This window comes from Podarcis erhardii (assembly GCF_964252035.2).
Source record: "Podarcis erhardii genome assembly, chromosome: 6".
In the NCBI taxonomy this organism is placed as follows: Eukaryota; Metazoa; Chordata; class Lepidosauria; order Squamata; family Lacertidae; genus Podarcis; species Podarcis erhardii.
This window is the reverse complement of record NC_138510.1, coordinates 28,644,798-28,669,706: the sequence shown is the minus strand read 5'-3', so window position 1 is coordinate 28,669,706 and position 24,909 is coordinate 28,644,798. Positions and strand designations below refer to the sequence as shown.

Below are 24,909 nucleotides of genomic sequence, written 5' to 3'. Positions count from 1 at the left end.
ATGGAATAGGTGGTGTGCCTAAGGATATCCATGGGTTTATTAGATAAAGTGAGTTTTTAAACGAGGAATCAAGCAGACCCCTCTTTACAACACTTTTCACCTTCTCATCTTTTAGCACGAAACAGGTGAGGAACCTGTAGCTCTCACTGGTTGACTCTCAACCGTCCCACGGTCAAGGGTCAGAGATGATGAGAAACACAGTCCAGCAGTATTTGAAGAGCCACAAGTTCCCCATCCCTCGTGTAAAGTGAACCAGTGCACCTTTTACTGTTACAACAAGCCCTTTCAAAGTACAGTAGAACCAAGAACATAGTTGCAGAGTCCGTTAACTAATGTGACTAGGATAGCAATATTGATATTTTATTTCAGGGTTTTTAAAGGTAATCTGACAGCATGTTCAGAGACCCCTTTCCAGCTTCATGGAGCTTTTATCTGGTCATGCCTGTATCTTATTTGCCACAGGTTGTGCGGCTTTTTGTGGGGGAAGGGGAACAGGTAATTCTGAACCTTTTTGAACAAAATTCTGTTCAGACATAAGAGATACAGTATATTGCACTAAACTTGTTGGTAATCACCCTAGCAAAAATTAAGTGTGTGGGTGGGGGAGAGAGAGAGAAGGAGAGTCCATTAACTCTTGCATCTTGTCTGTTAGTTGAATTAGGAATACAATTTGGAGCTCTCTTTTCCTATCTGGTTTCAACGTTAATGCCTCAAATCTGCAGTGTGTTTTAGGTAGCCACATGTAAAGTAGTTTCTAACAGAAATTATTTTTTATTGTATTAGTTTGAGGGGGTGAGCTGGCTAAGATCTCCTACCAGAAATGAATACTGCATTTGCTAAAGACAGAAATTATTTATTGAAAATTAATTGGCTGCACCAGTATTGTGGAATACCATGCTCTGTGTAGTGCAGATGGGTTCCTCTACCAGCCAGCAAAAGTCACAGACGTTTTTTCATATTGGAAAGCAGTATTATTTGTGACGGTCATTTTTACCTGTGCTCTCCAACACAGCTGCCTTTTAACGTGCTTAAATGTTTAACGTGTTTAAATGTTTAATTTGTGTATTTTTATTGCTGTATTACATTTTTTTATTGCACTGTGATTTTAAATTTTGCAAGCCAATTTAAATGGTTCATGGGCTTTAAAAAGACAAATGTATATATGGGTAACAACTAATAGAGAATTGGTAAGCTACATTAGAAAACAGTTCACATAGCAAGATGAACCAGCCTTTGAAAATCTACAACAAGCCTTCTTGCCTTCTCTGTTGCCCCGCATGACAACAATTTGCTAAAATAAACATGGGTACAGACTTCAGTACTGTATAAGCAAAGGGCTCTCGTAAAAGCCTCCCCCCTCCCATTGCTGATCTATCCACACAACACAAGTTAGGGCAACATAGAATCAGTTTTCCCAGGAGTTCACTGTTGTGTCCTTCCCCAACTTTACCAAATTTCTCTCAGCCAGAAAAAGTTGCAGGACACCACCAGCTGAAGAATATCAACACCAAAATTTAGAAGAGGAATGGAATACAATGCATGAGACCATGAGTCGGTTTTTTAAAAATAATATGTATTACATATGCTAGCCAGAACTTAGTTTTACTCAAAACTGACTCAATGAAATGAATGAACATGACTTTGGTTCATTAATTTCAATGGGTCCACTCTGAGTAAAACTTGAATACTGTACTGCTTTAAGTATCCTGAACTTTTGGATAAACTTATCATTCAATGTCACCAATTTAGTTTCAGGCAAAAGTAGTAACTCTACCTGCAGAGTGGCACAACACACCAATATCACTTTATGACTCTGCAACAGTCTCCTCAAAGTATCTATTTACCAAAATATATAAATCAGCCTTTTATTGCTTAGGAATCACCAGGCAGTTTCCAACATAGTGTGGAATTCAATATCATGCTCTTCCAACCATTTTGACTGTGCATGAAATTATCCCCCCTCTTTCCCTCCTGCATGCTGTTCTGAGGGTTCTCTCAACTCCCCTCAAATCCAATTGCAGGGTAGGAGAGTGCGGAAAGACCCACTGCAAAAGCTGAAGTCAGACAGAGCTTCTTTGGCGAACTCTGCCCATTATATCTCAACACATGATGCAATCAAATACAATGTACAGCAGCAATGAGATAACTACTAACCCCCATTCAAATGCTGACCTAGCTTGACTCCACTTAGTTTACAAGGCTGACAAAGTTTTAAGTTTAGCTTCAATTGTACCATTTCTATAGTATTTCTGCTAAGAATTTCAGATTCTCAACAAGGGATGACTATTCAACCATGTGTGAGCAGACTTCCTCTCCTCCTCTTTACAGCCCTTCTGAAATTTGCTCCAGAGGGTTACCCAACTCTCCAGAGATGTGGAGAGTGCACAGAGGCTGCACAAACACCCAAGTGGCTTGAGAAGCAGGGGTAAAATGAGGGCCCCAGCATGGAATCACAGAATTGTCAAGCTGGAAGGGACCACAAGGGTCACCAAATCTAACCCCCTGCAATGCAGGAATCTTTTGCCCAATGTGGCACTCAAACTCATGACCCTGAAATTAAGAGTCTCATGCTACATATGCTCTTTCTGCTAATTTTTCCTGGTCCTCAGGTATTCTCTTGCACATAAGGTGTCAGTGCAAAGACGACTGCAGCTTTTGTCAGATTTAACATTTATGATATAAGGGACTTTCTGAAATTGCCTCTACTGACATAAGGGACATCCAGTCCATTACACATGGCAATTACCATATGCCACAAGGATTATTTGCCTATTCAGGCACACCACCTGGCTTCCTTACAGTAAGAACACACTCAGGTCCTTGAATTACTTTGCTTTGCATTCATACACAACAATAAAACCATTCTGCAAGCCCAGCGTCACTTTAGCAATTCTCTACCTCCGGTGAGCATCTCATGAAGAAAAGCCAGGCCAGGGATTACCAAGCAATAAAGTATTCTGGCCAATTAAGGACTCATTAGTTCAAAATAAGCAGCACTCCAGGCATACTTTCCTCTATAAACACAGTATGTCATTGCAACACCTTCTGCTGCCGTTGTCAAGAGGCTATTTTCTTTTGGGAACCACTTCACATAGGCAAGCCCCGGGGATGGAAAGGGCTGACTGCAAAGCAAGGACAGGTTTCCCTTCAGTAAAAGGGAGAAAATAGTTCACTAAGGAGAGAAAGAGAGAAGAGGCTCCAGACCTTTTTATGTCCCTCTATGCAGCTGTATACTGATGACAGGACAAGCAGTTTAATTTTAGCATCACTTTATGTACCCAGGAATTTGTTTCATAATGAATAAAGATCTGGCAGGGTGGAAGATGTGTTCACAATAGGAGAGGAAAAATAAGCAAACCATATTTGGAAACTGAATTCCAAGGTGTGTTAGGGTTGTAAAAACTTTACTCATATATCTACCCACAAGTCTACATGCATTCATTAATTCTGTCATATTATCATCATTTAAAGCTTTTTTTTTTTTTTAAGTACTCTCTAATTTTGCAGTGCCTGAGCCACATGCTTAAGGGCAAAATCACACACTTTCAGATAACTGGGCATCTCAATGGAAAATTTCTTGTTTTATCAGCCACTGGTTTTTATATCTGTAATATATCCTTATATTTGCTTAGGGCTCCTTAAGAAATCCCCAATGAGTTCATTTCTTGTAAGTTCTTTCAGTTCTACAAGGGAAAGAGGGTGTCCTTTCATGTCACCTTTCCTACTACTTTGTGGCTTTAGGCAATATGTGATGTGAAGAAGCCTTAAATCAGCAGTTTCCCCCCAACCCATTAAGAACACCCTGTTTCCTAGCAGCCTTCAGCAGCAATCTGTGACAGGATACATCTCAATCACAACTGTACAGGTTTGCACAGTTTGTGCCCAGACAATTTTTATGTCACACACATGGAAAATATTAGAACTTATAGTAACCATTTTTTAAAATATTAATAAGATAACACAAATGCTCAACTAACAGCAGTGCTATTAAGGAAAAACTAGATGATTAACCCCCAATCTGTGTCTTTTCACATCAGCAGACACAAATGCGCATATGGCTCACGTTTAGTCTGGGATGGCATAAATATAGGAAAGTGATTTCATATCCTGTCATGATCTGGAATGCCACGAGTAGACTAAATATATCTCAGCAAAAGTGACAACAATTTCTGATCAAGCACAGAGCCATGCAGTGGGGAGAACCGGGCATATGTGCCATCAACCTCGCCTCCCCCCCCCCCATTAATACAAGCCACTCAAGCTCAGGATTTAGCTGAAAATGCAACCGGATAGGCAGGAAAAAAGGGAAGCGGGTAAGCCATTGAAAAAACCAAGCCTTTCCCACATCCAAGCAGGCTACCCTCAGCACCCGCCCACTTACTAGGAGCACTTCTGTATCCGAAAGCAATTCGCTCACAACAGGAAATGGGAATGATTTTTCCCCCTTTTTTGCATTTAAAGGTCTAACAGCTAGAGCATTATGCGATATATGCACAGAACGGATGCATTCAAAATGACAGCCCGACAAACTGAAAACAATACAGTATATATATATATATGAAGCACAACCTTGAGCGGCCGCTTGCAAAGCCTTCCCGAGATTTGCATGCCATAATGGAAAAAAGCCCACACACAAATCAGTACACTCACATTGTTTAAATAGCTCCAGACACAAAGCCATGACACAAGATGGGGGGGGGGGGCTAAAAAGGGAGAAAGAAGGGAAAGAGAGAGGGAGAAGAAAAGAGGAGAGAAGACTGTTCTTCCTTTCGCCTTGAAAGCGAAGAGAAGGAATCGCACTACGGCAGAAGGGCAGAGCCGGGTTTCGCCCTGTTCATTGAGAAAAAACACACGACAACAACAACAGCAGCGAGCAGCTCCCGGGCGAAGGAGGAGGAGTGGACGACGGGCGAGAGACCAGAGCCGGGCCGGGCCTGCCCTGCGGAGATCCGGGCAGCGGCTGCTGGGCGACGCTGGAAAAAGACACAAAGTAACCGAGCCGCGCAAGCGAGCTTTGGCCGCGCACACTCACCCTCCTCCCTCACTCAGCCAGCCCCATCCGCTCCCGTTATGTACTTCCAAGGGGAGGAGCGTCGGGGGGCTGCGAAAGCCCCGGGTTCGCCACGCCCACTTTCGCCGGGCCGCGCCCGGAGACCGGAGGAGGCAGGCCCCGAAGGCGGCCAAGGGCTGCGGGCGGCGCGGCGCAAGGGCTGAGAAGACCGAGGAGGCCGGGCTGGAGGAGGAGGAGGAGGAAGAGGAGAACACCCAGCCGCTCCCGACGGCGGGGGAAGGAAGCCTGGCCGGGGCTGCCAATGGCAGGAGAGGGGAGGGCGCTGCTGCGCCGCCCGGAGCCTCGTCGGCTGTGGCGAGGCGCGCAGGACCAGCCAGCCGCTCCTTGCAGCTCACAAGCGCCCTCCGCGAAACCAGTTCCAGCTAGTATTCCGCACATGCTCACAAGGCGCCCATTCGCGCGCTCCCTGTCCCCCCCCTTTTTTTGTGGGGAGGAGTATGTGTGTGTTGTGGGGGGGGGGGCAGAGATTTGGAGAGCGCGTGAAGGAGGTGGGGGCCTCGCGAGAGGCTCTTTCCCCCGCCGCCGCGGTAGGTGTGGCGCCCGGGTGGGCACCCACCGGCGCCCCGCTACACGCGCGCCAGCTTCGCGAGGCTTCCTTCCCGCGGGGGCGGGGATGGGCGGGAAGGACGAGCAGATGGACGACAGGTGTGCGCGCGCGCGCCCCCGGGGAGGGGAAGGGAGGGGCGCTTCCTGGCAGCGCGGCGAAGATGCCGATGGCGGGAAGAATCGGGGCGGAGGGAAGAACCACGCGCGACTCCGAAGCAGCCCTGAAATAGCTCCGGATCTAGCCGAGGGATGCTTTCCATCTTTGGTTGCTTCCAGGACAGCCGCCGAGAGCAGGCGCCCTCCTTCCCACCTGCAGCTCCCACGCCATTTGTTTCCATCCTAGGAGCCAACTCGTGGGAGCTGAGATCCCATTGACTCCCCCCAATAAAGTATTTGAGGGGCCAGCCCCCCCAGTTTATAGGTAAAGGTAAAGGGACCCCTGACCATTAGGTCCAGTCGTGGCCGACTCTGGGGTTGCGGCGCTCATCTCACTTTATTGGCCAAGGGAGCCGGCGTACAGCTTCCGGGTCATGTGGCCAGCAGGACTAAGCCGCTTCTGGCGAACCAGAGCAGCGCACGGAAACTCCGTTTACCTTCCCACCGGAGTGGTACCTATTTATCTACTTGCACTTTGACGTGCTTTCGAACTGCCAGGTTGGCAGGAGCAGGGACCGAGCAACGGGAGCTCATCCTGTCTCGGGGATTCGAACCGCTGACCTTCTGATCAGCAAGTCCTAGGCTCTGTGGTTTAACCCACAGCGCCACTGGCTATTGCCATTCAAATGGTGTGTGCACACCACATTTTGTGATTGATCATACAGGGTGGGGCTTATCTGCCCCCCCATATTTTATTCAAGTTGGTACCCCAGTTTACCATCAAAACCAAGGGCGGAGGATGGTGCCAGCTTCATTGTCCCCAATGCCGGTGAGTCTAATTGGCCTCATCTCTGTGTGGATTAAATTTCAGGCACAGTTTTGTGCCCTGTGGCTGCCCCTTCCATGGGATAGCCTGAGGCTATCATTATTAAAATACTTTTATACTAGCAGTTTATCTCTGGAGTTTATGGCATAAGTAGGGAGCCTGTGACCCTCCAGATCATTGGACCCCAAAGCCCTGCTGGATCAGGCCAAAGGCCCATGTGGGCCAGCATCCTATTCTCACATTGGTGAGCAAGTTACCTATAGGAAACCATCAAGCAGGAATGAGAGTGAAATAGAGTGCTCCTCACTTGATGAGACTTCCACTTCCATCAGCCTCAGCCAGCAAGGCTAATGGTTAGGGAGGGTGGCAGTTGTAGTCCAGCAACATCTGGCCGCCACCTTGGCAACCCCTGTTTTACCAACAAGGCACAAGATTACTGCTGGCTTCTTTTTGCAAACTGCTTTGAGGGCTCTTTTTTTAAAACAAAAACACCCCCCCCCAAAAAAACCACAAACCAAGTCAAGCCGTGTATACATTTTAAGAAATGAAATATTGTGGGGGGAGGTATACAAATCTGGCCTCTAAAAAGTCAGAGCATTCAGTATGACCTTGGGCAAGTCAACATCTACTGCACAGGGCTATTACAGTGAGTTAAGGGAAGCCACACAGGCACCTTGACCTCCGTGGAGAAAGGGAGAGTTAAAAATAGAATGAATGAACAAGAAACCTTCAGTTCCTGCTGCCTTAACATTGCCAGGCATCTCTTCAGACAGTTCCGTGAGTAAACATGCTGGATACACACCATAGTAGGGCTGGGGAGGCTGACCCACTGAATTTTCAGCTCCCATCAGCTCTAGTCAGCATAGCCTGTGGCCAAGGATGATGGACAACAGCTGGGAGGGCCACAGGTTAGCCATCTCTCTGCTAAGGAAAGGAAGGATTGAGGGGAGTGGGGAGTAAGCCAGACCCTGAAAACCTACAGCAGTTCACTTAATGAGCATCCAGAGGCACTGAGTTAGTTTCAGCTGGAAACAAAAATGCTTTTCTAGGTGACCCTCCAAATAAGCAAGGCAATAAGAGGAAGAAAATACAAATTGCCTTGCTCTGTCCAAGGCCAACCAAGTACAGCGTTATGTTTCCAGCTGAAGTCAATCCAATGGCTCTGGATGCTTTCAAATTGAGCACAGTCTCTGTTGTTTGTTTCTGCATCTGACATTCAGATATACCTATACTGTACTGCCTCTGTACATGGAGGTTCCTCTTTCAAGGCTTAGAAAGGCACTTAGCTATCATGAGAATTCTGCCCGCATTTCCCCTGTCTTTGTAACCATAACAACAAAAACTTGGAAAGAATAATGGCCTTTTATAAGCAGTTTATACTGTAGTCTGATCCAAAATTCCATGCTTGCACAGTGAACTATAGAACATTCACAAAAGCTGACTTATTTTTCAATGGAACCGTAGTGCCTTAGCATCCAGAACAGACACACTGAAAGCAGAATCAAGCACAAGTTTCTAGACTGGATATTTCTTCAGCGCTCTGGTACAGCTTGATCTTATGCATGTTTACTCAGAAGCAAGTCCTACAGTTTTCAGTCGGCCTTGTGTCCAAGTAGGTGTACATAGGATTCCACATTTGCTTTGAAAGCACAGACTCCTTGACTTTGGAAAAGGGGAGGGGTTGTTTTCCAAATGCTCTTGTGTATCAAGAAGATCTCCATGGAGGAAACATTACAATAATAAATTTAAAATACAGTAATGGGCATGTTGTCAAAATGGAAAGAGTTATATAAGAGGAATGTGGCTAGTGGTCATTGAACTGTCAGCAATTGGTTTGCACTGTAGGTTTCAAGTAAAGTACTCTATATGCAAGTAAAATGATAGGTGGTTTTATATGTATAACTAAAAGGCCCATTAAGATAAATTTAGAGCTGCTTGCAGTATAAAACGTACTTTATATTGTGCTGCAGAAATAAAATGCAACATATCCCGATAATGTTCTGCTTTTAGATTATCTGTTTCAGCTATGTCTTGTTTAAATCAGAGATAAGCATACATTTTTCACTATGGCTGCAATATATTTTACATAAATTAGTCCATTGTTGTGAGTGTATTTCAATGTATTTTAAATTTTTATTTCAAGAGATGAAGCCTGTCATCTTTCAGCATGTTATAGGTGGAGTGGTTCTCCTGCAAGGACAAGACTTTTCTATTTTGGGGTGGATAAAATAGAAACTACTTAACCTCTCCATGCGTTTTATGGGCAATAATTGGCTGGCAATGAGCTTTAAGGGACAAGCAGGCTTACTTGAGTGGGGAAAGAGCACCAAACTTAAAAGCGGGAGAAAACTTTAATAAAAAAATATTAATACCGGACAGCAATGATTCAACACAGTGAAATTACAGGTACCCTAAAATGAAGAGAGGAGTATAAAACTTTGAACAAGTAAGTTAAAACTGGGGGTGAGGGTGGAAAGAAAAACACATGCACACAAAGAGATGTGGGGACTCGCGAGAAGTTTGCACAAACTAACCTAAGGAAAAATAAGAGAAAACAAATGGCATGAAAAATAAAGTAGGTGTTTGTTGGAAAACAGAAAGTGATTAGAATAAAAAGAAACTAATTACACAAAAAGCTCTACAACTGAACTGAGGGAGAGGGAAAGTGGGGTGACCCTATGCTGAGCTCTCCTAAAAGTCTGCAGACTAAGAACCAGATTGACACAAATGGGGGAGAAAATATAAGCAGTGTAAAAACAAGGTGATTGAACTGATTTTAATTGTTAGGGGGGAAAGTGATTTGAGAAGGATGCCAATAGTCCACTGCTCTTCTGCACACCCTGCTTTTCCCAGGCAGAACATCTATTTCCCAAATCACGGTAATTGGCATGCCACGGGGAAACAATTCACTGCAATGAAAACCTAGAGCTGTCCATCAAAACAAAAGATCTCTCCACTCAAGCTTAGCATTTCATTCACCGGCTTGGTTTTGCTTTAAAAAAATATATGCAGCTTTATTCTAAGTGACAAAATTCAGGATTTTTTGGACGCTGGAGACCACAGAACAACTTGAGACTTGAGGGAGTCCCTGAACTGACTTGCATCTTGCTGAAAGGCACACTTTGACTCAGGCAGGTGGAAATGTCATCCAATCAGCCCATTTGCCTTGTAATTCAGAGTGCACACAGAGCAAATGTGCACCTCTCATAAATACTCTTGCCATTCTTGTGGTTTCTACTACATTTATTTAATCCATGGGCTGGCACAGTCCTCTTGCTGACCTTGGAAGTCACATCTAACCTTCTGATGAAACTTAATAGGAGCGAGGTATCCAATGGGTGAAATGACCTCGTAATCAAGCATATACCAATAGCCTTCTTCAAATGTCTGATGGAGCAGAACTGAACATCTCAGACAGAAACATGACCAATGAAGATGGTTTTTCCAGATGCTGTCAAGTGGGCTTGACAATCAATCGCATTCCTTGAACTGGATTAGGGAGGAAGCATATGCATTACCTAAACTGCATGCTCTTCAAAAATAGCTAGTTAGTTCTGTAATTTATTTATGATTCACTGATGCACTACTGCTCTGCAGAGATGTGTGAGGGCTGACTTTTAAAGGGAAGGAGATCAGCACACAGTGGAGAGACTATCGAGTCTCTTTCAAGACAAGCACTCAGAATTTGTTCCTTGGACTATCTCAAGATTCCATCCATGCGTCTAATACACATTAATCAATCTGACCTCATGTTGAAAAATTAAATAGCAAGATATAAATCCTTGGTTGGGATCCAATAATCCTATTATTGTTATGGACGAGAATATATCAGTTTGGAGCATGGGCTGAGCCATCTAGAATGATTATACTGTCTTTTGAGCCTCTGAAGAAAATGCAAAAACATGAATTCCATTCTTTTCTGCCTATGTAAAAATGATTAATAATCTCAGGAGCTGTACAAATACGTATTGTACAGATATTTAAAGGGGAAGGCATTTAGAGAAGAATAGTATCAGTGATTCTTGTTGATATCTTTTGTGTAAACTAATTCTTTGTGGAAGGGCTGTAGCTCAGTTGCAGTTTGTCTGCCTTGCATGTGGAAGATTCCAGGTTCCATGCCCAGCGTCTCCAGCTATGGCCAGGAATGTCCCTCTCTCAAACTATGGGGACCTAGGGTCAGTCAATGAGAACAATATCGTGCTCAAGGACCAATGGTCTTAACTCTGCAAGAGGCAGCTTCCCAAATTCCTAAATGCTCAGAATAATCATGTTCTTCTTTACAGACTGTGTGGGTTATTGTAACTATTCTGAGCACAGAGTGGGCAGCTTGTTCCCTACGGCTTGCATGCCATTGTGCTGGCCAATTCACATGAGGACGTAGCTGACTTAAGTCATATTCAGGGTACATCCATTGAGATCAATGGGCTTGACTAACTTAAGTCTATCAATTACAGTGGGTCTATTCAGACTATGGCTTAGTCAGTTACAGTCAACCGAGTCCTATCCACGCAGTCTCCTGCTTCCTTTCCCCAGTGGCGTAGCGTGGGGGGTGCAGGGGGGGCTGGCCGCACTGGGCGCAACATCTGGGGGTTAGGGTTAGGGGGCGCAAATCCACGGGTTAGGGGGCGCAAATCCACAGGTTAGGGGGTGCAAATTACTTGCCTTGCCCTGGGTGCTGACAACCCACGCTACGCCACTGCCTTTCCCCACATGTAGTGCAATAGGTCAGTGTGTCTGGTTGTTAACCAGAAGATTGGTGGTTTGAGCCCATCCAGGAATGGCTCTGGGCAGGATTCCTGCATTGCAGGGGTTGGACTATTTGACACTCCGGGTCCCTTCCAACTCTACAATTTCATGATTCCATGTTCTTTGGCTAACCGTGCAAATGCCACCAGTTTGAGGTATCCAAGGTCACTGCCAAATAGCTCTGCCATTCTTGAGACATGACCCCTTTCAAACAGGATAGGGCTCACCAGCTTCGATAGCTAGAGCTGGCAGAAAGACAGTGGAAATGCATAAAGGTGGTGGTAAGCAGGATGCAACTTTCAGAACATGTACTGTCCAACCGGGGCACTTCAGAAATGATGCTAGTAGAATATCAGCCTTGGTGAGGACAGACTTTCATGGGATTTGCTGGGGTTATGATTTCTCCATCAAAACAGGTTCAGAGCATAGATCTAGCCTGCTCTTTGCAGCATGTGCTTTTACGTCTCGGCTCCATTTGCTATGCAAGGCTTCTGCCTGCTCTTGTACCCTAACAATAATGTAATCAACAAAAATCAATAATCAATATTTTAACCAACAGGGGAAGTCCTGTTGGTTAAAATATTTTTATCTCAAATTCCATCCTCTTGGCTTATGGGTACTTTTAAGCATAACAATTTTTCCTGACTCCATGGTAGATAAACATAAACTGCCTCTCCCATTGCTGTTATGCCAATATTATCTCTGAAAATGTACATCCCCCCCCCCTTCATGCCAGTATGGAAGATAATGGATGTTCATTTTATTTCTTGCCTTGTGTGATCAGTTTTAGGTTTGGCCCACATGCTTGGAAGTATATCAGAGACACTTTTCATGCTTTTATTGCAGTGCAATATCCTTGCATGCCCTGAAGACAAAGCACACATGTTCTAGATTTTGCTGTCCGAGCATCTGTGGTGAATCACTACTCACTTTTTACATGACAATGTGGGAAAGGATCTGAAGATGAGTTGGGGTGAAGGTAAGAACATCTCTGTTGTGTTTCCGTGGGTGACACCATTCTGTGATCAATATAGACAGTTGTACGGTGTAAGACACTCTGTGATCATGACTCATAATAAGAGTAGGCTGTAATACTTCGATCCAAGTTAGAGAAAGTTATATTTAACAGGGAAACTCAAGTTGAATAGAAGTGTGAGTGCTTTCATGGATCATAGAACTTTCCAGACCGAGATTCATCACCAGTGCTTCTGTCCAATGAAGAGTTATGTGGAACTTAAGAGTACAGTTAAACCCTTATTCAGCACAGCAACCACTGTCTCTAGTGCTGACTCCAGGGCTTGGGGAGGAAGGGGTAGCACATCCTGTTTTGCCGCCTGAGGTGCTACTGCCTCCACCTCCCTTACCTGGGTTACATGGCAGTGCCTGTGAAGCAGTGGTGGTGGGTTCTGGCAAGATCTTTTGCTGGAACCTAGTGCTGCTGCTGCTGCTACCCCACCAGTGGTAGGGCAGATGGGTTGTCTGTGGGTGCACCACTTCCAGGGCCTCTGCTGCCTGAGGACTACCTCACCCCAACTCATGGGCCAGCTGGCCATGTTGGGAGGCATCCTTGAGCAAGGTGTCCTTGACAGAAGCCTCCTCTTCTGTAGCAATAGCCAGGGTTTTCCCCCCAGCTGGATTAGTTCTGGCATTTTTCAGTTGGGTGCCATTGCCATTATAAGAGAACGATGGAGGCATTCATGGTGAATTCTGGCACCTCTTTTTTTAGAAAAATAGCACTTCTTCTGAACTATGTGTTCACACAGCGCATAGTTAAACTATGGAATTGGTTCCCACAAGACGACCACCAGACTGGATAGCTTTCAAAGAGGATTGGACAAATTCCTAGCCACTATTAGCCAAGATTGCTGCATTCTACCTCCACTGTCATAGGCAGTATGCCTCTGAGTAACAGTTGCTGGGAATTGCTTTTGGAGAGAGTGCTGTTGCACTCTGGTCCTGGTTTTTTTATTGGCTTCCTATAGGTTGGCCACTGTGAGAACAGGATGCTGGGCCAGATGAGCCTTTTTGGCCTGATCCAACAGGCTCTTCTTATGTTAAAAGCTTTGGGCAGAACTCAATGTTGTGCTCTTCCAAACATTCCATCTGTGTAAGCACTGCAGCCTGCCAGGTAGAATGACTCCTCTACACGCTGCTCTGGGGTGCTCCAGACCCCCCTCCCTAAACCAATTCCAGGGGGTGCATAGGGAAAGGAGAGAGGAAGAAGCCCCTTTGTGCAAGTGGAAGTCCTTGTGCAGGGTTTCCACTAAGGGGGCTGGTTAGGTGAGTCTCACCCTTTAGTAGATATAGCAAGACTTCAGTAGCTGTAGCAAGATCATCATATAATTCCATTGATACATGTCATCATTTCATTTCCCACCTTCACAAAAGAATGAATTGATGTAAGAAAGGCATCTTTAGAAAGGGCTGCCAGTCCTGCCAGTATTTCTTAGGATATTTCTGCTCCCACCTCTCCAAATATCAGGCAGATGAAGGAAAACTCAATTTGCTGTGTACAGTAGAGAACACTGAGTCGCTCTTTAAAAACAAAACAAAACCTTACACTACAATGCTATGCAGGTCTGCTCAGAAGCGAGTAACACCAGGTTCTATGAGACTTACACCCAGGACCACAACTTTAATGTTTCAAAGAGAACAGCAAATACCCAGATGCATGTGATTCTCAGGCCCCACAACACCAGCTCCTAAATCTGATCTATACGGGTTGGGAGATTTCTAGTTACTTCAAAGACATTTGGTACCACCAGGGTAACGTAACAGACCAATTGAGTAACATTAGGCAACCAGATGGTCAGAAGGCAGCGCAGGCTGGAGACAAGAGATTGGAATGCATATGAGATAATTTCACAGCAAAACAGAAGATGCATGCCAAAGCGACTGCTAAGACACAGCTGACATGTGCCAGAATTAGAATAAGTCAACACAAGTCAATATTAAGTGTCTGTGCAATCCTTGTGCTTGTGGAACCCATACATTACTCTAAAAAAACAAAAACAAAACCCACCCCTGACAAAATGTGAGAACACAAAACATTTTTGGAGTGTTGGGTTTTTAACTTCGGCTCAGGGTTTTGGAGATCTGGCACATAGACTTTGAATGCCAGAACTGACATATGCATGAAGTGCTCTACAAAGCCTCTGGGTGCATCCGGGAATTTTATTGCTTTATTTATTGTATAACAAGCAAGTCTTGCCTAACTTAGGTGTCCTATCATGGGTGTGGCCAAGGGGAGACAGGGGACAGGCAGCTGCCCTCCTAAATAAATAAAAACCAATCCAAATCAATCCAAATCTGAGGTTCTACCCTCGTAACAAAAGCCTGCCCCCCCCCCCAACAAAAATCCTGGCTATGCCCATGTGTCCTATCTAATGCTATTTTACAGGAGAAGCCTCTGCCTTATGTGTGGATAGAAGTGATTACAACAAAAACCAGCCAACCATAAGAACATGCTCTTTTGAACCAGGACACAATTTCCCCCACTGTTGTCCTTACCTCCCACCTTAGTAGAATTATTGGCCACTATATCAACCACAATCAGGCAGGCTTCATCCCAGAACAACAAGACATCACCATCATCATTTCATCATTTATGCAGGTATTTAGATTTGCACAAAATGCTTTACAATCCTTGCCAAAGCTGGAAGTTTCCATTGGTTCGAACTAGTCCTATGAGCACAATAGATATTGTTGTCTGTAAATTACTGTTTTCATAAGGCACAGTAGGAAACCTGTTTCAGCACACGGGGTCACCTTCTGGTGTCTGTGTGCCAGTGATGGGCAGGGCTAGAGGCAAAATGGGAGTGGCCAGAGCAAAGGGTGTGGCCCTTATTAACACTGTAGACTAAGCTAATTTCTAGCCATGCAAAAGCTAGAAGTTTGTACACACACAAGCCAATGCACCATCCTCCTCCATCTGCGCAAGCAAGAGACATTACCATCGTTCACATTCCAGCCATGCAAAAGTACTCAGGGAGGGTGAAGAGCAGGGCTGTTGTGCCTAGTGGCCTGGGCAGAAGGCTGAGGGCTGTGTAAAGAAGCCTGGAGGGGCACATTTGGTCCTGAGGTTCCCCACCCCTTTCCTAAAGGGTTCTGTGTACTTTAAATGGTACACAGAAAAGGCATTGCCAAAGCATAGAAATATTTAGGCTACATTACAGCAGAAGCATTCCTAGGCAGGGACTACTGATTTGCAGCCTTCACTCACTAACAAATCACAGCTTGCCTCTGTTTATCGACCCAGATGTGGGGAAACTTGTCTGACTAAATTATACAATCAACCCCTTGGTCCGGAGAAATAAATTTGATGCATGTAGAGAACATGGGCTGAATATACATCTTGCTCTCACAGGTACATAGCTATAATAGAACCAGCTCTTCTTTATCTATACCAATATAAACTATGTGTTAATACTCCCTGCCTTCCTTTCTCCCACACAAATACTGGAGACAGAATTAATCAAAAAGGTCGCCTTGCAAATGAGTACTCACCTACCCACAAACCACACATGCCAACTGCACAATCCCCTGCCTACTTCCAGAGAAATCTATTTCTGGAAATGGAATCTAGGGCAAAAGAAGTAGAAAGTCTTACAGGGGAAAAATAATTATTACAGACACGGAAGGTGATGTGGGGTCAGAGCTGGTTGATATGATTAGTAATGGGCCTCTCTGTTGAACTTTAGCATCTCATGGATAACCACTGAGCTGTGCTCTGTCAGTGGCAAGTTATTCTTTGTCTATGAAGTTACATTATAATTTATAATAAATAAATGAAGCCAAAAAATCAAGCCAAAACCCCCCCCTCCGGTGGGGGGTGGGAATTCATATACAGAATGGCAACTTATAAGAACTATCTCAGTCCCAGTACTTGCATCCAGTTATGTGGGATCAACACCTTCTGCCTAAGCTATTTTGATAGGATCCCCCAAATGCCACCACATACATCTATTTGTTCTGAGGAAAGAAAATCAAAACTATTCTTTATTCCCCCACTCCGAAATGCAGAAGTGCAGAGAACTCTGGATGTCTTTATTAAAGCCGGAGATACAAATAGGCTGACAGCAGAATGCCTGCCAAGTAGATGAGTAGATTTGACTGGCTGTATTCCCCTTCCCAGTCCCAGTCCCAGTCCCCCCCCCCTTAATTTGCCAAGGTACAAAAGCTTTGTTTAAGGCACTATCCAGGGCAGGCAGTAATCTCTGTAGCTGTCAATCCTGGTGCTAACTTTCATGTAATATGTAACCCAAGCTTGAATTTGCAGAAAGAACAGGAATGTTGGGCTGCTTATTATGATTGCTGTAAGATTCTGCCCCTTCAGCGTGTGTGTGTGTGTGTGTGTGTGTGTGCGCACACACACACACACACACACACACACAAACATATCTTAGTTCACAGCAAACAGGAGGCACAGTCCTCAAAAGAAAGATGCTAAGCCAGGGGAGACAGACCGACAGAGAAACTCAAATGAACCAATGAGAAATTCAGCAAGAACAAAAGTCACAGCAGGAGTGAAGAATTCTAGCATTTGTTGTTGGAATGCAAAAGCCACCTTGATTAGCCCCCCTCCCATGGCTCTATTTGAGTGATCAGTGGTTCTCAAATTCTCTACGCACAAGATCCATTTGAAACGGCTGAAAATTACTTAAGGCCCGCCAGTCACAAAGTGGTGATTCAAGGGCTAAGCCAGTGACAAGATGGAGGCAGAGACTGGCATAATCATCTGACAATTACTGATAACAGCTTCTCCTGATATCTAATCCATCTTTGGAAATTGCTAAAGTTCCTTCCTTGTGGCAAGGAATTCCATAGCTCAGCTTTCATCATGCTAAGTACCGACATTTGCTCTGGAGATGTTGAGACTCAGCCTCCCCATTTTAGGCAGAATTTGCTGATTCAGGGCCTCAACGCGGAAATGAATGACCTTTCCCTTCCACGTGCCTCTCAAAGTATTTTTACCCATATCCTGTAATTTCTTCTCCCCTTCTCACTGCTTGTACCTTATGTTCTCCCACACTCCATCCATGACTACAATGGTACCTTGGTTGTTGAACTTAATCCATTCCGGGAGTCTATTAGACTCCTGGAACTGTTCGAAAACCAAGGTGTGGCTTCTGATTGGCTGCAGGAGCTTCCTGCACTCAATAGGAAGCCACGGAAGCTGAGTGAGACGTTCAGCTTCCAAAAAACGTTTGCAAACTGGAACACTTACTTCCAGGTTTGTGGCGTTCGGGAGCCGATTTGTTCGGGAGCCAAGCCGTTCGACAAGTATCACTGTACTAGCCATAGTGGCCATGTTCTACCTCCACTGTCAGAGGCAATATGCTTCTGAATACCAGTTGCTAGAAAATGCAGGAGGGAAGACTGCTGTTGTGTTCAGATCCTGCTTGGAGGCTTCCCACAGGTATCTGGTTGGCTGCTGCAAGAGCAGGATGCTGGACTAGATGGGCCTTTAGCTCGATCCAGCAGGCGCTTCTTATATCCTTAACCTTAAGAGCCAGTGTGGTGTAGTGGTTAAGAGCAGTAGATTTGTAATCTGGGGAACCGGGTTCGCGTCTCCGCTCCTCCACATGCAGCTGCTGGGTGACCTTGGGCTAGTCACACTTCTTTGAAGTCTCTCAACCCCACTCACCTCACAGAGTGTTTGTTGTGGGGGAGGAAGGGAAAGCAGAATGTTAGCCGCTTTGAGACTCCTATGCGTAGTGATAAAGCGGGATATCAAATCCAAACTCCTCCTCCTCCTCCTCCTCCTCCTCCTCCTCCTCCTCCTCCTCCTCCTCCTCTTCTTCTTCTTCTTAACTTTCTTTCCTTCACCCTGGTTCTTTTATAGTCACTTATCCCTCTTATAATAGCTTTCCACTTATCTCCTCTTTTTCTGTTCCCATTTTATTTATTTAACAACATCAGCAACAATAACGAATGGTGATCTCGTTTCTCACTTTCTAATTTCCTTCCACATGTCCTTTGGCTTCTCTACTGCAGAGGAGGGAAACTTCCCTTCCCTCTTCCCCCTACCTGAACTTGGCCCCCTTTACTCAGCATGTAAGGATTTGCTGGTGCTACCACTGGTCTAAACAAACTGTTATGGCACAGGGATAACAGTGGGGGTTGGGGGTAAGGAGGAGGAATCTGTGGTGCTAAGGCCCATCTGAAAGTACCCCCAAGCCCACTGTCACTGCCTGAGAAGCACTGGGATAGGTGTAATCATGTGTCAATCCCCTTTAGGTATAATATAAAGCTTTCCAAACTTTCCAAATCTGACCAAACTGCGGGAGGCAGTGGAAGACGGGAGTGCCTGACGTGCTCTGGTCCATGGGGTCACGAAGAGTCGGACAGGACTAAACAACAACAAGAAAGCTTTCCAGCAGACTTTTAGAAAGGTTAACCCTTTAGCTGAACTTTGCCTGTTATGCAGCTCTCAAAGGCCAGAGTCATTGCCTGCAAACGACAGAAATCTCAGCCTACAAAAAGCTGTCATTGTAGCTGAAAAAATAAAAAAAAAATGTTGAAAGTGTAATTGTAGCGCAATCTGCGAGCTCGTTAACGCAGCCCAATATTTAATATACGCCAAGAGAGTCTATTCAGATGTCGGGGGCACATGAGGCTGATGTCTTCAGCCAACAGGAATTTAAATCCTTTTCCTATTCCGTCAAAAGGAAAGAGCAGAACAGTGTCTTAACAGCATCAGAATTTATATCTCACTGCCAAGTGCAATTTATTTTTCACGAGACAAGCCATAAATCCCCAAAAGCCACAAATCCCATGCTGATTGCAGCCTGAGCAGCTTTCTTTTCAGTGCACAACATCACAAATTATATGCTCTACAATTTTAATGCAGTCGTCCAAACACGCAAGCACAGTGACAATTGCAACCGTCGTATTACATATGCAGGAAGAAAAATATTTCAGGTTAAGCTGTCTTCTGAAGAACAGGGAGACGTAGGAAGGATGCCATCCTGTCAAAGTATTTGAAAGGCTAAACACACCTTTGAGTTTAGGAGAACTAGATTTGAGGAACACTCATATAATAGAATCCTTGGACTAATCTAGTGTCATTTACATGGACTGTACTGGGCAGAGTGGGTGCTGAACAGGAAATATGTAATTAACAGCTTGATCCTTTTGCATTTTTACACAGAAGTTCTTTGCTAGAGCTAATTCCAAAGTAAATGTGTGTAAGATTGCAGCATTTGCCTGGAGTCCTATGAATATTTCCCACAGGACAAAATGAACTAGATAAACAAGACTAGAGATAGGACTGTAATTCTGATAAAGTGTTTAGACCAGCCTTCCACAGCCTTGTGCCCACCAAAATGTTTTGGACTATAACTCCCATTATCCTCGACCACTGGCCATGCTGTCTGTGGCTCATGGGAGTTCAAGTCTAAGACACCTGGAGGGCACTAGGTTGGGGAAGGGTAATGACAGACTAATAATATACTAATAATATACTAATAATATAGACTAATAATATACCGTATATATTTAATGTCAGCAAAGTACCAGTCTGCTATCTTTCCTTTACAAACAGTGTTTAATGCAAAGAGGCTTCAAAATGTCATCGTCTTTAAAGAAATTGTTTGTAACAGTCCCTCCTTATGACACATCTTGGCCATGTTTTGACATTTTGCTAAGTGAGACAGATTGACACTCACAGCTAAGTCTCTTTCTAGACATCTAAGGTGGGATGCTGAGAGAAGTCCATTAGCACTGACTTCTCGGTGATGTTCCAAATGAAATCAGCGGAAAAGCACACCCACCCAACCCAACTATTGTCTGGAGAGACAAAATGAAGCAAGGACTGGGCTCTTAGCTTGCTGTGTGTGTGGCCCCACCCCATCTGTGGGGAAAAAAAAGAATCCTTTGCTGTGAGTAAGAGGATTACGGGTGGAAAGAGAGACCTCTTGGCATCATATAGTACTTGACCAGCTGTTTCACGAACATTTAAAGTCACGTGCTGTTGCTAGCTTAGCTACGTGATGAAGTTTCATCAGCATCCAATAAGTGGTGATTAAAATCTTCGACAGACCCTGTATTAACAGCAAGTCAGTTTCCAAGATTGTTTTAAACTTGTCATGCCTAGGAAACCAGCCCTTGATGGTGGACAAGATAAGATTTGAAACCACTGCTGGCCGGATCATAACACCAAGCGTGGTGCTCATAATGCCAAGGTCACAAGTTCAATCCCTGTATGGAACAGGTACATATTCCTGCATTGCAAGGGGTCAAATTAGATGATCCTCAGGGTCCCTTCCAAATCCACAGTTCTATGATTCTCCCAAGTACATGAGGAGGAGTTATTATATATACTCCTTTAGGATATCACTACAATCAAACAATCCCATTTAGATATATTCATACTAGGGTATGGAAAAGAAACATTTCTATGCCACACTGAAACAGAAAGCGCCTAGCAATGTGGCATAAAGGGAATACAGAGGTACCTCTGGTTACGAACTTAATCCGTTCCGGAGGTCCATTCGTAACCGGAAATGGCTTGTAACATGAGGCGCGTTTTTGCTAATGACGCCTCTCGCTGCTGCCGCACAGCCGGAGTGTGACTTCCGCTCGCATCCTGGGGCAAAGTTTGCAGCAAGGGGCATCTACTTCCGGGTTAGTGGAGCACATAACCTGAAGCATTCATAAGGGGGATGGTACATAACACGAGGTACCACTATAGAGGAGAAAGACTCCTCTATAATACCGTATTTTTTGCTCTATAAGACTCACTTTTCCCCTCCTAAAAAGGGGAAATGTGTGTGCGTCTTATGGAGCGAATGCAGGCTGCGCAGCTATCCCAGAAGCCAGAACAGCAAGAGGGATTGCTGCTTTCACTGCGCAGCAATCCCTCTTGCTGTTCTGGCTTCTGAGATTCAGAATATTTTTTTTTCTTGTTTTCCTCCTCCAAAAACTAGGTGCGTCTTGTGGTCCGGTGCGTCTTATAGAGCGAAAAATACGGTACTTAACTTTGGCTGGATTGCACTCTATGATTTTTGAGTCAAATCATTCTTTGTAGTGCTGATACAGAAATAGAATATAAGATATAGATAGATAGATAGATATAGATATAGATAGATAGATGATAGATAGATAGATAGATAGATACATGCATACATACATAGGTCAACTTCTACCTGCTTACGTTAATTGAAACCAGATCCAAATCCCCCATTTAGTGCGTATGGAAAAACCCAGTCACTGCTTCTTTGAAGCAACACCAACCTGGAAATTTATGTTGTGCTCAAAACTCTCTTTACAATGTTCATCACACTCTAGCCAAGCCATGTCTGGCTACCCCCTCCAGTTCCCGCTTCCCCTCCACTAAAGCCCCATATGGTCAGACTTACTGCTGTTGCTGGGAAGCGTCCGACTGCCACTGATGCTGTTGGCTGGGGGTGGAGAGAGAGACCGCACCGAGATGGTGTCCTCCTCTTGGGAGCAGCCTGCCTGGATTGCTCGGAGGTAGCTGTGGCTCCGGGAGCGAAAGTAACTGGGAAGAGGCAGGTCCAGGACTTCTACAGTGGCCGATTCTGCTTCGCTGTAGGCTGATTCGCACATCCCCTCATATTGGTCGTTCAGCTCTGGTTCTCTTGCCTGCAAGAACAAAGCTGGTCATTCTCCTGCCAAAAGAACTTCCCAGATATGATCTCATGGGTTCCCCTCTCTTTTTGCTTGAATGCATTTATTGTGTTGGTAAAATGTATGAATTTATAAGTGAGTATGTGGAATGAAGTGGTTGAAGGCTCTTCTTTTCAAATCAGAAATGGGGAACATATGGCCCTCTAGATGTTGGTGGATGACAGCTTCCACTATCCCTGACCATTGGGCCCTGCCAGCAGGAGCCAGTGGGAGTTATTGTCCAACAAGATCTGGAGAGCCACAGGTTCCCCATTCCTGCCTTAAATAATGTACTGTTGGCTTTTAACACAGGTCCATTTTTTCTTGACTTCAAAGCAGAAGAAGCACAACTTGTAGCCGAGATAGCGACACAGGCCACCAGCTCTGCTGCATTCTTGTTTGTGAGGTGCTTGTCTGTACCTGTGCTTTGGCATTGCCAATCAGGCAGCAGAAGAGCCAGGAGGTTCACCAAGCCTCTGATGGGCCACCACCATACATTGCTTCTGGGTTGTACTCAAGCTTGGTGCATCACAAGCTGGGCAAGGATGCCGTGAGACTAGTTTAATGGTGATATAAAGTTATTTGAGATCCTCAAAAGATGGGGACATGGAATTTCTGTGAATGAGGATGTTACAATGCCCAGGTAAGCTCATGGAGAAAGAACCCAAAAGCGGATTAATCACTCTGTGATGCTCAGCAACTCTTAAGCTTCCACTTATGTCCCCAGATCTAATAATCTATTCCTGGGTCATGTTTATAATTGGGAAGAATTGATTCTATTCATTTCACCAAAGCCTATCATATTTACATCCAGTTCTAGGCTAAAAGATTCTTCTCAGATTATGCAGAGGAGCACAGCAGGAGCTAATGTTTTCCATCCTATTCCAGCTGTTCCTGCATAGCATTTGTCCTAAAGCCCTTTCAATATGATGCTGATGCTTTCTCATGTTTGTTAAGCCCAGTTTCCACCACTAACCTTGGTGTGGCTGACACCAGTTGAACAAGATATCCATATATTTAAACCTTCGTAGGGAATCAATGCATAATAAACAACAATTTAAACTGAAGCAGTAAGGGCCACTTGTTTTCTTAACCTAACCCAGTTTATTTTTTGTCCTTTTTCCTGATCCCTCCATACAGGGCATAAATCTTTAAGATGGGTTCCTTCTCTGATTTCCAAAGGTATCCTTCATATCTACTGATTTTGAGCCAGGTCAGACCCTGTCACAAGAAGATTTAGCTTGAGCCTCACTCCAGCACTGAAGGGCAACAGGGAACATTTGCCACCACCAATCCACCTTGGAATAAGATGCAGACTCTCTGCTACTTCTTTCAGCTCACCCCAGTTTCTCTTACCTCCTCTCAACAGGCAGCCCAGCCTCAAATATTGTGCAATGGTCTCTAAAAGGCAGCACAACTATTCAGAAAGTTTGATACCCAGTAAGCACATTAAAGTGCGGGGAGAGAATCCTGCCTGGGGCTTCGGAGAGCTAATGCCAGCCACTGCAGCCAGTGCTTAGGTAGGTGGATCAGTGGCCTGGATGTATAAGGTAACTTCCTTTGTGCATGTAAGGGGCAGTAGAAGATTTGTCAGATGACAGTACCTGCTCTCCTTGTGTAAATATCTGTGGGATAAATGAGGGTTGTCCAAACATCTGGAAGAAAGAGGTGGAGAAGATTAAAGCGTGAGGGATGGGGATTTCACTGCTTCTGTACAGAAGCACTCTACAGGGATCAAAGAGTGACAGTGGTGACCATGTAACAGTTTTGGTCCATGACGTCCAAGCCAAAGGCTCATGAGGAAGCTAACCAAGCACAGTGAAACAAAAATCAACACAAACAAAACAGACAAAAAGATCAGCCCCTGGTTACAGTGAACACTTTGACAAAAACTAATTTTAATACAAGGGTGATCAGCCAACCTTTCACAGTTTGCAACAAAAGCCTACTCCCCAACTGCCATGAATAATACAAAATCTTGAAGTCCAAATACTAGGAATTGTCTGGGAACTGGAAAAGAGTTTCCAGTTACAGAGCTCCACAATGTTAGTACTTAGTTTCTGTTGCCCAATTTGAATCGTTACAGATCTTAGCATTCTATATGCTCTTCTAACAAGATCATCCAAAAATCATGAGCACAATTCCTACACCCAGAACAGCTGTGTTTGTATATTGATTAGTTCTTCCCACCACCAATAGACTGGTCCTCATCAAGCTACCACTGATACTAGTATTTTCAATTTAATCTACTAGGATACACATAGTGCAGGTATTATATTGATTGCTTTGTCAGGCCCTTACCACCACATTATGAAGATCTAGTCAAAAAACAGCAAAACACCTGAACCCATTGTAGGCAAGATGCTCCTTTATCATAGCTATGATACCCTGTTTAATGATAAACTCCTCACCTGAGTTATTTGTCTCAGCAAGTAACACACTCCCCAACAGACTGGTTGCTGCCAACACATTACATTTCTCTCATTCTTTCCCTTTCCATTCCTACTGGCCATTCAGATCTGTATAGAGTCTGTGGAGAATGATTATGCTAGTAAAGCATAATCTAAGTAGAAGAGCTTGGATTCAGAATTCTTTTTTTTTTAATTTTTTATTGGTTTTTCATTTTAAAACAAACAAAACAAACAAACACATACACACATATATTTTTCATATCCTCCTTTTCATAAACCTTCTTTCATGGACTTCCCCATACCTCCCCCTCTCTGCATCCTTATTTTGCAATTTTTCAGCAACCCCTTAGTCCAATTATATTTAGAACTTATTTTTTCTCAGTTTCATCTTAATTCATCAAACAGTTTCAGCTGCAATTCTGCATCTTCCTTCCCCTTAACATTTTAGCACTCATCAATTTTACAACAGTTCTTAAGATAAACTTTAAATTTCCTCCAATCTTCCTCCGCCGTCTCTTTCTCTTGGTCACAGATTCTGCTGGTCATTTCTGCCAATCCCATAAAGTCGATCACTTTCGTCT

The 24,909-nt window shown here is 44.4% G+C and overlaps 2 protein-coding genes across 5 annotated transcripts in view; one reads left to right on the top strand and one right to left on the bottom strand.

Moving 5' to 3' along the window:
• TGIF2 (TGFB induced factor homeobox 2) overlaps positions 1 to 24,909 on the top strand; it is a 377,907-nt gene that overhangs the window by 70,827 nt on the left and 282,171 nt on the right. The gene's annotated exons all lie outside the window — the stretch shown is intronic.
• DLGAP4 (DLG associated protein 4) overlaps positions 1 to 24,909 on the bottom strand; it is a 330,460-nt gene that overhangs the window by 47,721 nt on the left and 257,830 nt on the right. For 3 of the 4 annotated variants that reach the window (XM_081867584.1, XM_081867586.1, XM_081867585.1), the window contains 2 exons: positions 23,522 to 23,572; positions 21,647 to 21,893 (listed from right to left, as the gene is read on the bottom strand). In XM_081867584.1, coding sequence (XP_081723710.1) covers positions 21,647 to 21,893; positions 23,522 to 23,572 — 298 coding nt within the window. Of the gene's footprint in view, positions 1 to 4,650; positions 4,898 to 21,646; positions 21,894 to 23,521; positions 23,573 to 24,909 lie in introns of those variants that run through there. The other variant, XM_081867588.1, reaches the window with a different exon arrangement.